Source organism: Manis pentadactyla, chromosome 5, assembly GCF_030020395.1.
Source record: "Manis pentadactyla isolate mManPen7 chromosome 5, mManPen7.hap1, whole genome shotgun sequence".
Taxonomy (NCBI): Eukaryota; Metazoa; Chordata; class Mammalia; order Pholidota; family Manidae; genus Manis; species Manis pentadactyla.
The window spans coordinates 173,833,414-173,847,245 of record NC_080023.1 but is presented as its reverse complement, the minus strand read 5'-3'; the positions used below and the strand labels follow the sequence as shown (position 1 = coordinate 173,847,245).

Sequence of the window (13,832 nt, the reverse complement as noted above, 5' to 3'; positions counted from 1 at the left end):
GAGAAGAGGAGGTAACAGCAGTGTTCCTGTCTGGACTGGGCTCCTGGGCTGCAGTTCTGAAGGACTGCACACCCGCCGACTTAAAGCAACAGAACTTTATTCTCTCACTGTCGGAGTCTGGAAGTCCAAAATCAAGGTGTCAGCTAGGCATGGTCCCTGTGCAACCCGTAGAGTGGAAGCCTTCCTTGCCTCTTCCTGGCTTCTTCCTTGCCCACAGTTCTCGGCATCCCTCGGTTTGGAGATGCGTCACTCCAATTCCTACCTTTGTCGTCACATGGCCTCCCCCATGTGTCTGTCTTCACACGGCCTTCTCTTCCCCGTGCCTCTCCTCTTCTTGGAGGGATGCTGGTCCTATTGGTTTCACAGCCCACCCTGCTGCAGTGTGACCTCATCTTCATTTAACCAATTACAGCTGCAGTGGTCCTCGTTCCAGATCGGGTCACAGTCACAGGAACTGGAGGTCAGGACCGTGGGACTTACTGGTGGCTGCGGCCCACGTGGCAGGCGATGACTGTGGGCACCAGCCTCACAATGACAAGGCTTCCTGGAGGGCTGTGTCTCTTGTGTTCTGGCTCTTCCAGGAAAAGCCTGTGAGGACCTGGACCGGAGGGGGGGCTGTGGGGACAGAGAACCACGGAGGCGGCCGAGGAGAGGTTTTTCTGTGCGGCTGGTCTCAGTGCCTGAGTGGCCAGCTCTGACGTGTTCATAGCCAGGCCCTGGCAGTGAGCAGGCTGGTCACTCAGACCACGTTCTGCACACTTGGCAGAGAACAAGGTCCTTGAGCAACGGAAGCTCTTCTGCCAGAGCCTCCTGGGATTTAGAGACTGTGCCCAGAACTTGCAGGGGATGGCCCAGATTCAGGGGGATTCTGTCTCTCTGCCATGGAGTCCCTTTAGAGGCGTGTGAGAGAGGCCAGTATTCAGGGTTGGGGGAAGTTCCAGATGAGAGATGCTCGACTCACACCCTGACAGGAAGGTGAGCAGGAAGGATGTGGGTGGACGGGCCCTGTAAGTGGATTCCACCAGGTAGAAGCCCCCCAGGGAAGAGCCCATCTGAGGAGGGCACCGAATCTCTGCTCCTTGGCATGAAACACAAACCAGCTTCCAAGGCCACCTCCAAACTCTGCTCCGCCCCCTTCTCCTACCTCCCCACTGCCGCCCAACCACCACCATTTGTACACCTGGAGCGAAGCCTCAGGACTAGGCAGGGACCAAGGGGTTAAAGTCAGATGCCCACGGGGGAGGAAAATGGCCTGGCTGCTATCTGTGCTGCAGCTGTGATGAGGTAGCCGGCGAGGTTTGCATAAAGCCCTTGGGAAACCCACCCCTCCTGCAAATCGACACTCAGCAGCCAATCCTGGGCCCATTTGTGCCTTCAAAGCTGTTAACTTATTGCAAATATCCTGGAAAAGGAGAGTCAAAGAATCCTGAAAGCTTCATTCCTCCCGGAAAGCAGGCCCAGGCTAAATCTGGGGACAGAAATACCTGCTCGACAGTCACGTCCTGAACAGGGTTGGTGAGAGATGGGACTGAAAGTGACAACAAAGGGCCTAGACGAGTATTTTTAAAGTGAAATCACAATATCTTCTAAAAAGCCACACCTAGAAATTCTCAAGATATCAAAAAGATTTTCAGAGATTTTTGCATTTTTCCTTACATTAGTTAAGAACAAGTGTGTTACAAGAAGGGGGGCATTGGTGAACTGGAAATGTTGAAGGGCTGTCTTGTGTTCTTTGCAACACCCCATGAGCAAGTACGGAGGGGAACTATGTCCTCAGAGGGGTGCCAAGGAACTGTCCTTTCCCCAGGCGCGGCACTGGGTGCCTGGCCATCCACCCCTCCTGCCCAGGCCGGAGTCTCTGTCCGGCCTCAGTGGATGCCTTGCTTGGGCCAGCTCAGCTCTTTGGCAAAGGCACCTTTGCAGCTTCTGATCTCATCGCTGAGCTCCAGACACTTGTTCAGGCCCGGCACTCCGGACCGCCAGCCGATGAGGCCCTGGGTGGTCTTTGGGACTGGGGGGGATGGGAGGACCTGCAATAGAAATGCAGAGGGTTTAGTTCCCTTGGGCTACAGTGACACAGGCACGTCCACGGAGGCATCAGAATTGGCGCGTGAGGCCTTCATGGGGAAGAGACAACGAAAATCCAGAAGGACAACTGTCCCTAAGCCAGGTGCTTGGAAAGCCAGCACATTCCAAGGAGCTGGACCCCGAGACGCATGCACTCCCTGACAGTAATAAACATCAAGCACGTTTCTTTATCTCGCAGGGCTTAACACATTTAATTTGTGACCTCCAGTGCGATAATTTTTATTTGGTAAAAGAGCAAAGAGGAGGAAAAAAAGTAAGGTGCAGAAATATAAAATACAACAGTTCACACTGCCCATTATAAAATAAACGACAATGTTGTCAAACGGTATCCTGGGGGTTTGGAGTCTTCCGGATTTGATTAGAAGGCTTTATGATACCTGTGTGTATGGACCCACATTCCCCCCTACCACCCCAAACTGTAGAGACCTCAGGAATGAAAAGCAATTGAAGTGAATTCAAAACCAAAAGGAACATAAGATTCTATTTGAAATAGTAAAACACAGTTTCATTGGTCAATTCCTTGGACAGACTTGAAGTGTTTGGAAAATGGGGGTGAATGTTTGGGCAGGTTTCCCCCCTCCATTTGAAGGAATCTTCTGTTCTGCTCTACAGGGTGGTTTGAGTGACGACAATAGTGAGGAACATCTGTTCTCACAGAGGAACTGAGGTAAAGAAGCCTAATAAATTTGGGGTCCTGAGTTTTCACCTTTAGCTAAAGGGATGTTTGAGCCAGGCACTGGCAGGAGGGAACAGGCCCGGTGGGCTGGCTGCCGCTGGTGGATGAAACCCCTTAATGTGTGTTCTTGATAAAGTATTAAAATTAATCTCCTGAGAGGCCATATGCAGGGAGGGTCATCAATAAATAAATGCCAGAGGGACCAAAGTTTCCTTGAGCCGACAATAGGCAGAAGTGTGCAGATGGCAAGCCGCTCTCCACATTGCTTGTCTGGACAGGAACACACAGACCGGCTCTCAAGCCTGCATCCAACCTGTAGGAGGATCACAACCACAAACCACCAGGGACGTCGTGTTTCCTCCAGATTGACCAGGAGGTGAAAACACCATGGTGTGCAAGGGCAGGGGAGCAGGCTGGTTCATCCTGTGAAGGGCAATAGCGGAATTACCTACAAAAATAGAAAATGCAAACACTCTTGGACCTGCAAGGTACTCCTAGGCATGTACCCTAAACCATTCTAATATCTGCAGTTACACACTGATGTCAGTGTGGGGGGCTCACTGAAGCCCTGTTTGTAAGAGCTGGAAACAGCCTCCCTGTCATCAACACCAGACTCATACCACTGTGGCCCCTCCTCACCATGGAATACTATGCAGCCCTTTCGAAGAACAAGGCAGGTCTGTATATTTTGAGATAGAACAACTTTGAAGATAACCTGCTAAGAGATGCATAACATATGTCAAATATGGTACAAATAAGTAAGAAAAAAAGGCTGGGGACCCACATACATGCTACAACATGCATGTTCTACCTATGGAAGGGGTCACGGGAGGTGGTGCAATGGCTGTGGGAAGCAGGGGAGGAAAGGAGGCCTTTCATGGCATGCCTTTTGGGACATAGGATACCTGTAAAAAAGTCAGTGTATTTTTAAAGGCTCTATGTAGTCAAAGAAGGGATGGGAAGGAGAAAGAAAGGAACTGTTTCTTCAGCAAGAAGGAAAGTTCAGAGGGAAGCAGGCAAAGAGGCTCTCCCACGGGGCCCTGATGCTCACCGCCGTGCCCTCCGCCCTGCCTGTCAGAGGCCTGCAGCCTCCACCTGGAGCCCTTGCTCCTAAGCAAGAAACCACGTTTCATTTTGTTCCGGCCCCAGGACTGTTCCTGTCTGTTCTTCCTCCAGGAGAAGATGCTGTTCTGATTCCTAGGTGCGTTGCTTCCTTTGGAAAGATAACGATTCTGGCCACGGTGTCCCCACTGAGTAGGCACTGGGGCCATTTCCATTTGTCAGGGTGGCAGAGGGAGGGGTCCAGGCCCACCTCAGGCAAGGCATTTGCGACTGAGGCAGCCCACAGTAAATGGACCCCTCAACACTGTGTTTCCTCCTGGGGTGGGGTGGGTAGGGCATAGGGATTTGGTGGAGTTAAAACCCAGCCCTAGAAAAATATCAGACCCGCTTCCTGCCCCTCTCCCTCTGTCCGCTGGCCACCCTAGTGTTCCAATCAGGCTTTGTGCAGGCAGAGCGAGCTCCCTACATGTGTGTGTTTCATTTGAACAACTGTTGCATCTCTAGGCACCTATCCCAAGAAACTCACTGACTGAGAGCAAAAAGCTGAGTCACCAAGGGCGTATCTTGCAGTAACATTCCCCCAAATCTCAAATGGAAACAATCTAGATGTCCAGGGATAGGGGAATGGTTAAACAAGATATAGTAGATCCACACAAGGGAGAAAAACGCAGCCATTAATATAGTAATATTTGGAAACTGTGAATGACTGCATGAAAATACATCTAGGATATATTAAGTGAAAAAAGGAGATTACAAAAATATCTGTGGAGTTTGATTTTTATGTGTGTAATTTTAATATGTGTGTGTGTGTGTGTGTGTGTGTGTGTGTGTGTGTGTGTGTGTGTATTGGAAGAACAGTCGAGGATAACATTTAAGAGAAGGGCTCTGGAATCAGACATCCTTGCTGTGTGACCTTGGAAAGGTCATTCAGCCTTCACCAGCTTTAGTTTCCCCTGCAAAATGGGTTTGATGGTGCAGGGTTGTTGTGGAAACAACAATAAGATGAGAAAACCACGTAAAGCTCTAAGCATAGTGAACGTCTAAGAGGTGATAAGAACTACAGCATTTACTGGGTAGCATAAAGATGCACCGAAAAACATTCGGAAGTTTAGCAGCCCACAATGTCAGCCATGGGCCAGGGTATATGTGGACATTTTATTATTTATACTTTGCTGTATTTCTAAAAATATCAGTGACTCTCTATTGCTGTATAATCAGGGAGGAAACACTCCCAGCTTATGTCGGCAGGGTGCGTTCATTCATGCATTCATTCATTCATTCATTGGGCTAATAGATGGGACCCACTGAGCACTCACCATGCCCCCCAGCAGGCCCTGAGGACATGTCAGGAAACAAAAATTCACAGAGCCTAGCTTCCCCCACCCCTGGCCACCTGAGTTTCCGTCCTCTTTCCCCATCAGGACACAGAACTACTTTCTTTATAGCTGGACGGAAGGCAGAACCCGGGGCCAAAGTGACAGCCCTGGGAGAGGAGGCCCAGGGACAGAGAGAAGTCAGCAGTTCCTAGATGCATGCGGTCCATGTCCACAGCTGATGGGCCTCAGGAGGGATCATCACCCAAGTCTCCTCCCTTGGGGCTGTCGTTCACTCAGCAACCAGGCTGAATTTCCCACCATGCCACAGCCCTGCTTCCCATTACAGGTTGGGCCCAAATTCCAGCTCCTTCCTCTGGCCTCTGAGGTTCAGTGGGATGTGGCCTTGCCCATGTCTCCATCCAGAACCCTTCCCCTCCCAGCCCTACCCCACCCAGCCCTGCCTCAGGGCTTCTGTACATGCTGTTCTCTTTGCATGGAATGCTTTTCCGAGGGCTGGTTCCTTCTCATCCTTCAGCCCTCCGCTCAACAGGCCCCACTCCCTCCTCTGTTAGCCTTCAGCACATCACCTGGCTTTCCTCCATGGCATCTAGTGCAGGGCACAATGACTTGGTTGATTTTCTTGTTTTATGTTGGCCCCCACCGAACCCCAACTCAGACGTGCTGGCTGGGGTCTTGTCTTCTTGTTCACCACTGTTTGCCCAACCAAGCGCCTGGAACCTACTAACAGCTAACAGTCATCAGCTCTCTCCCAAAGTGATGGGGAGTGTTAGTCCTTCCCAGGCATCACCCCATTGAACCCCAACAGACACCACCCAGGAGTAGGTGCTTTCATTAACCCCCATTGTACAGAGGGGCAAGGAGATGCAGAAAGGTCAAGCCACTTCCCCAAGACCACACAGGAGAGCCGCTGAGCAGGACCTTGATCTCAGCTCTGACTCCAGAGTCCGGGCCTTTACCCTTCCTGCCTTACTGTAAATGTTTGTAAAACATCGCACTTCCTGTAAACGTTTGCTGAATGAAGGATTGAGCCCCTCATTTTCCTGATTTCACTCTGTATCTGCAGAGCTGGGCTCAGAGGCTGGGAAAGGGTGTGGAAACCAGACCCCCCACGTGTGGGCACCACCGTGTTCTCACCTTTGGGGTTGGCTTTGTGCACCTGGGGCAACACGATTTTCCCACGGGGCTTATAGCCTACTTAGGAAAACAAGTACTTAGAATGACTTTGCGAACCTTGATGTATTTCTCCACTGGGGTCACTGGCCGGATGCAGAACCGCTCGGGAAGCTCAATTTTGGGCTTTGGGGTGGGGGTTTCTTCTTCACACTTGAGCAACTGAAACACAATCCCAGAGACAGAAAAGCTCCGATGTGGGAATGTTCCTTCCTCTTTCCCCCAAAACGCTGTGTGACTAAGAACAGTGGGTGCCTGTGCCAAGTACACGGTTACCGGGGGGTGGGGGGACAGACAGGACTGGCACGCAGGCCGGCTCAGCCCCAAGCTGTGGCTAATGGCTGTGCCCACCTGCTGCTTGCAGCTAATTTATATTCTTGAGTAGGAATTTGAGAAACTTTTACAGGTTATGGACTTAAAATGCCAACTAGGTTCCAGGACCAATCTTTAAAGTATTAGAGGAGAGACTCCATCCCCCACTTTCATTTTTAAAGCAATTTGAACTCTTCAAAAACCCAATTTAATTACATATAAAGAATATTAATATAGATCCATTTTATGCATATTATATTAATAAGGACTCACTTTATGCATAAAATTTCAAATTGTGTAACTCTCTAAGTATAAAAAAACTCATTAAGAATGGCATAATTTCCAAGCTAGTGGGATGGGGTGAATTACAAGTGGGGTTTATGCTGCCTTGAATCATGAATGTTTTGCATTATGTGGTTCTTTTGTGGTTCTTCATCCCCCCCCCCAAAGAAATGTGGCTCCCCCAAGTTGTGTCCTGGAGATAGCCTGAAAGGTTGCATTTCATTACCCCCATCCTGTGGAAGCCCACCTAAGCATTTTCTGGGTCTGCCTGGTGTTTTATAGATCAGGGCCACTATTCTAGACTCGGGAGATGTCATTTAAACATGTGGATTTCTGGACTCTCATGAACAATCAGAACATGCAGTTAAGCGGTCCAAGTGGTAGCGCTCAGCGGGCCGGTGGTGGCCGCCTCTGGGTGGGGCCAGCGGTCTCTGTGCTGGCATCCCCATCACTCCCGATTCGTCGCGCCTAGTCCTGGCTTCCATTTCTGTTACTGTCTGGGCTAGGAAACACGCAGGTAATTGACATATATCCTAATAATCCCTCCTCTAATCCCTCGGCTTCTACTTCTCATTCCATCTGAACTTCATAATCACTGACTGAGGCAGGTGAGGACTATCAGCCCATTTTACAGATGGGAAGTCTGAGGCCAAGCTGCCCTGGAATCAGACAGACCAGCTTTCCCCCTTGGTGCCTGTTTACTGGTTGTGTGGTGACTTTGTGCTGCTTTGAGCTCAATTTCCTAATTTATAAAATGTCTGTAAAACAGCACCCCCTCTGCACAGGGGTCGTGCGGATGAAATGAGCGGGTCCTGATGGAGCACACGGGGCAAGCTTGGCATGTAGGGCAGACGAGCTGAGTAAATTCATGAAACATAGGAGCCTTCAGGCTTCAGAGTTAGCAATCTTCACATGCAATGCTCTCTTTAACTTTATTCTTGCAAATTGTATACAGCATACCCATTTATTCTTCAAAATGATCAATTCTATAACCTCCTGGCTCATAAAATTTATATTTACCTCCTCAAGGGGGGTTGTTAAAAATCCCCAGTTCTGGGCCCAGTTTTGCTGTGCTTCAGCTTCTGCCTTCAGGCGGTATTTCCTGAAAAAGAAAATTCTCGAGTACTGGACTACCTTCGAAAAAGGTTCAAGTACCAACCTCCCCCCTCCAGAAGGTGCACTGGGGAAATTTTACGTTCTTCAATGCACACTGACAGAATGATTCTGTGCCAGGGGGAGCGGAGTGCCAGGGAGGGAGAAGCATGCCAGAGGGGAGGGAGAGGAGGGAGGGCCCCTGCGGCTGTGGACCTCGTGCTACTGTGAGGCAGACACTGTCTACAAACCCGGGATGCCGGCTGGACAGTACATCGGGGAGCAGACGGGGCTGGCGGGGGACTCCATCCAAGGGGCCGTCTGGGCATTAGACTCCTTATTTTGGAGGCCACTGTGACCCACAGCAAGGGTGTGGTAAATCTTTATGGAGGTACATACTAACCACCTTTTTTTCCCCAGGCAAGGACCTGGGCAGGGTGAAGGAGGCATCTGGGGTGCAAAATTTAAGGAGGCGCCCACTCTCAGGTTCCTGCAAGTGCAGAGCCAGCACCTGCATGACCTTGAGATGAGTCCTCTCATGCCACCATGATCTTTGGCCCTGCGTTTGCTGCACGTTGACTATAATTCATATATAACTGCCTACTAGCTGAGTGGAGTTGCAGTTGAAGAGCTGGTGTGCCACAATTTGCAAATATATATAATTAAACATTTATTCATTTTGATTTTCATTTGTTTTCCTATTTTGGAATCCCTAGCTGTACCCCACCCGCCAGTGTCTCAACAGTTTTGGAAGTCCTGGACAAGCTCTTTGCCCTGGACACTGAGCATCTAAAGAGGAGCCTATTTCCAGAGGAGACTTAATGTAAGCCTCAAATATGAGCCATATACATAATTAAAAAAACTTTTAGCAACCATGCTAAAAAAAAAAAGTGAAAACAAACAGGTGAAGTTAATGTTAATATTAATTTTGGGGGGGTATGAAATCTTTAAAATCTGGTGAATACATTTACAGCTCATCCCAATTGGGACCAATCATATTTCAAATGCTCAACAGTCACTTTAGATTTTGGACAGAACAGTCTAAGGGCTTAACCAGCTCTCTTTACATAGTGGCCATCTGATCTGGGTCTTGAAGGATGAGTAGGAGTTTCACTGGGTGGAAAAGGGAGGAAAGGGCATTGACCCTGCTGTGGTAGTCCTGTAGGTATTACAAGTAGGAGGTACTGGAATAATGAAAAGATTTTTAAAAATTAATGGTTGTGTATAATGCCAGGTAACTGGCTTTCCATTTATAAGAGCGATATAAAATTTCCCATAAAAATAAATTTATTGCGTGAAACAAAGCCAATTCAAAGAAAAATATGAAGTGATAACAAGTTTCACAAGGAAATGGTAAAAATCATAGAGATGGCAAATAGGATAAGTGAAGTTTAAGACAAGCAATTATGGTTTATTGTTACTAAAATTTACTTGCTTGCAATCTAAATTAGTAACTTTCCATACTGTTTAAAACTTCAAAGAGAGATGGGATAATATTTAGCAATCAGAGAGAATGTCAAGTAAAAACATTCATTAGAAATGTCTGCTGAACATAAATCTTTTAGAAAATGGATCTATTTTTTAAATTAAAATTTCTTATTACTTAAAAAACCAAGAAAGTCAAGAGAGAGTGTAAAGGGCACGTGTATCTCTCATTTAAATTGAACAGATATTACGAATTTATTTTTTGTTTCTCTTAAAAAAAATCGGTTAGGTCATAAAAACAGAACATGCTCGTTGGCTCTCAACAAGCCCAACTTTCAGATGGTTGTAAAGCCAGATGCAAAATCTTTCACGCCTTCGTGGTGTGTTAGGAGGAGAAAGGCTGTCTCGCCGGCCTGGGGTCCCTGACATTGCCCCCTCTCCCCGTGGCCCCCGACCGCTTCCAGCGCAAGCTCCTCGTGTCCAGAGGTCCACTCCTGCAGGGACCTGGCGGGGACCCTGCGGCCGCCAGGTGTGCACACCTCAGGAGGGGGCGGCCCAGCCCACCGGGTTCCCGGATCCCGGCGTTACCAGATCTCGTCCTGGGCCACGAGGTTCATGCGCTCGGCCGAGGCGGCGCTGAGCGGTTTCTGCGCCATGCGGTCGGAGCAGCCGCGCTTGGCGTCTCGCGTCGCCCGGGAGACGGTCACCCAGCAACGCGGGGCGCGGAGGCCTCTGCCCTCTGAACCCTCTGAACCCTCCGCGGCGCCCCCTGGCCCCCTTCAGATTCACACTTGAAGTGCCAGCAGGCGCACCGACAAGCGTACCAAGCTCAGTGAATTCTGTCCAGCAGCCACCGCGCGGAGGGGACACCTCGCCCACCCGCCTGTCGCCCTCTCTGGGCGGATGAGCTGCCGCTGCTTGGACTTCGCGTGAGTGGGTCGTCCGCGTGTCCTTTGCGCCTGGCTCCCTTGGCCCAGCGTCCGGAGAGGCTCTGCGTGTGGCTGCGCAGCGCGCTGCGTTGCTGCGGGCTGCCCAGGAGCATCCCCTTCTGCCGCCGGAGCTGCGGGCGCGGCCCCGAGGGCCGCTGTGGACAGGACTGCCCACGGCGCTCGGAGGACACGCGTGGGGGCGCTACTGTCGGCACGGGCTCTTTCTAACAACCCCCAAGCGAAACTCACAGATAATGCCGCCTCTGATCCCCGCCCCCCACTCCCTGCTTCCTGCGCATCAGCACGAGACCCTCACCGTCTGGGGGCCCAGTCGGTGTTTGCCGACTGACTCGTCGACCCCCTGAGGCTTCCACCATCCCACGCTGTCGCAGGCCAGGAAGTGTTAATGGGTCTGGGAGAGAGCTGTATGCACAGGAGTGCATGGGGCAGGGGAGCTTTTTCTACCTGAGCAGCCGTGGGATACACTGGTGTCCAGAGCCTCAGGGAAGGAGAGAGCCACGTTAGTGCCTGTGGATCTACAGGTCATCTCCTGGACAATCACCAAGGCCACTCGGAGAGGACACGGGCGTCTTCGTCTTCCAGTTGGGCATCCCTGATTCTCTTGGTGTGTCTCCCTACTTCCTCCCCGCCGCCCCATCTCCTTCCTTCCTTAGCACCAGATTCCTACTTTCGTGGTGGTAGGAGGATGCGTTTTCCTCTCATAACCATGTTGCCCCCACACAAAGCATGAGGCTCTTAGCAGCTGATGGAAATGCTGAGCAGAAGCCCACGAGTGGGGTGGTCCAGCCTCCCACTCAGTCAAAATAGTAAGGGGTTGGGCAGGGGCTGAAATTGGAGCTGAATGGGTTAAACTGATGAATGAATGTGTAACACATTGTGCCATGGCCGAGCAAGCTGCTACCGGATTGCCACAGGGTGGGCAGGGGTCCAGGCGGGTGTGGGGTTTTCCTCTGGTCCTCTTCTCTAAGGTCCCCGTTCCTAGATGAGGACAGGTGTCCTGGGAGGAACTGTGAGGCGAGGGCGGCTAGGAAGGGAGTAGGTTCCATCAGGCAGGAGGGCAAGACAGACAGTTTCCCCCTTGGGAGGCTTCTAAGAAGAGGCTGCTGAGATGATTAATTAAGGGTAAGTTTGTTTACTGAATGCCTATATATGCCAGACACCAAGGGTTCATTCATTCTACAAATGTTTGCTGAGTGCTTCCTCCGTGTCTGGGGAGGCAGGAGGAAACAGGATGACAGAGTCTCTGTCCCTTTGGGGCTGACATGTCTGGAGGGAAGACAGACAAGGAAGCCAGTAAACAGAGGCACACATGACAGCCCTGGGAGAGGCGGAGCTGCAAGGGAAGTAAACCCGCAGCAGCAGCCTGCAGGGGACCCAGAGGCAGGGAAGGTGGGGCCAGAGGGACCCTTTTAACTGAGTAGCCGGGTGGCCTGTCTGAGGAGGGGTCATTTGCACACAGATCTGGGGTGGGAGGGACATACCACAGATCCAAAGATTCTCCTGTGGAGGAAGGAAGCTCACAGCAAAGCTCCTGAGGTGGATGGAACCAGCCTGGGGTGTTGGAAAAACATTGAAGAGGCCAGTGCAGCTGCAGAGTTCCCTGGAGGGTGTGGCCGGGTGCAGAGGTGGGAAACAAGCACAATGCCTTCCAGTTCAGTCGAGCAGGAACATGGATGTGAATGCAACCAGATGAGAATGCAGAGGGATTTATGAAATAACAAGAAGGTGCATGTGATTCAGAGTGAGGACCAGATGAGGTGGAAAAATGCAGAGGAGGTGATGACTGAGTTGGGTTTTGTAGAACGAATAAGAGTTTGCCGGTCCTGCCCATTCTTCTCAGAACTGTCTGCATGGCACCCCCTGGGGGATGGGCCTAGGATAGAGTATTATGGTTAAGTGCTCAGGCTTTGGGACTGGATGTGGGCTCAAGGCCTGGCTCTGCTGTGTACCATCTCAGTTACCTTGGGCAAGCTGGTTAACCTTTCTGAGCCTGGGTTTCCTCATCTGTAAAATGAGCCTGTAGGGATCTTAGGGCCTGTGAGGAGCAAATGTAAATGGCTCTGAATGGTGCCTGGAGTGGTTGGTGCTCACAGATAGCAGAGGGCATATCCAAGGAATAGCATGTGGGGGGCCTCAGCTCAGGAGGGGTCTTCAGCCAAGACACCAAGATTTGGGGGACAATGTTGGAGATGGAAATGGGGCTTTGAGGGGAACTGGGGCTTGCTTCTTGAGGATGTCAGTTTTAAAGAAGAGGCTGTGGACAACTGGTGGCCTCGCTTGGAAGGTAGGAGTTCCCTTTTCCCGAGAGGCGAGAGGTGCACTCGCCCAGGCTGCTGTTCGGCCTGCCCTGAGGCTGCCAGCATGGCCATCATGGTGCCAACATTCACCAGGCTGGGCAGTAAGAAGGCTCTGCCTTCTCCAGTTCAGTGGAGGAGGGATTCATTTGTGACCATTTTGCAGAAGGGAAAACTGGCTCAAACAATAAATGGAAGGGAAGGATTTGAACCAAACCCCAAAGCCCCCTGTCTTATCATAAACTCTGGGCTTAGAGGGCATCTCTGCTCCTCGGGGTAGGGCCGTGCAGGAATATGGGGCATCCACGTGTGGATATAGTGAAGGTTCCTGTGGTCAGGATTCTCACCTGGCCCTGGTTGGCTAGCTCACTGCACATGTGTGGGCAATATGTTGTTACTGACTCTATATAAAGAGCTCCGCCCAGTGTTCTGGCGACAGGGTGGCAGGGCTGCAAGGCTGCAGGAGAGCAGAGCAGAGGCCGGAGTGGTGGTAGCACCGAGGACAGAGACTGAGATGGCTGCGGGTGAGAGAGGTACGGAGGCGGAGACTGGCTTGCTGCATGCAGACACACTCTGAGTGGACAGGATTCTAGTGACTGACCTGCCACCGTGGGAATAAAGTTGGGTATAAACCCTTTCACCCAAAGAACGTTCCACTGTCATTTCTTTGGTCTCATTGAATCTATAGTGAGCTTTTCCTGGCTGAAACCCATTTAATTGGCAAGACACTATGGATCCTGGTCTTCCTCTCTTTCTTGACTAGTGAGGATTCCTTTCCTCTCTGGATGATTTGGAAGTGGCTGAACCTTGGTTGTAGGTGTCCAATTTAAGCAGCAAATGATAGTTGGGGGTGGGGGGAATCTCACTTCTGGCTTCTGGGAGGGGGATGTCTGTACAAGGCGAAGTTTCCCTGATGGCAGTCCTGGCAAAGAGGTCTCAGGGCCTGCTTTGCATTTCATCGCAATTGCTTTCAGGCAGCTGCAGCTGGTGGAGGCCTGAGCATGCAGAGACCCTGAGACACGGGCTCCCCAGGCCTCCCTGAAGACTCCCACCTGGCCCACAAGCACAGGACTTGCCGCAGCCAACTGTAAACACAGCCGGGATCGCTGTCCTGTCCCGGTGTGCATTATCAACCCTCAAGCAG

The 13,832-nt window shown here is 50.9% G+C and overlaps 1 protein-coding gene across 1 annotated transcript; it reads right to left on the bottom strand.

Moving 5' to 3' along the window:
- Positions 1-1,642: 1,642 nt before the first annotated feature.
- CIMIP1 (ciliary microtubule inner protein 1) lies at positions 1,643-11,196 on the bottom strand. The gene is made up of 4 exons (XM_036900944.2): positions 10,033-11,196; positions 7,948-8,029; positions 6,394-6,495; positions 1,643-2,030 (listed from the first exon to the last, which is right to left on the bottom strand). Exons 1-4 carry the CDS (start codon positions 10,098-10,100, stop codon positions 1,869-1,871), a joined length of 414 nt encoding a protein of 137 aa, XP_036756839.2. The 5' UTR covers positions 10,101-11,196; the 3' UTR covers positions 1,643-1,868.
- Between the last annotated feature and the right edge of the window lie 2,636 nt (positions 11,197-13,832).

Bases quoted from the DNA above. Each gene is read 5' to 3' on its own strand.
- CIMIP1 (XM_036900944.2), bottom strand. From the start codon at position 10,100: ATGGCGCAGAAACCGCTCAGCGCCGCCTCGGCCGAGCGCATGAACCTC. The intron at 8,030-10,032 runs GTAACGCCGGGA...TTTCTTTTTCAG, and splicing joins GTGGCCCAGGACGAGATCTG to GAAATACCGCCTGAAGGCAG. The intron at 6,496-7,947 runs GTAAATATAAAT...ATTGTGTTTCAG, and splicing joins TAACAACCCCCCTTGAGGAG to TTGCTCAAGTGTGAAGAAGA.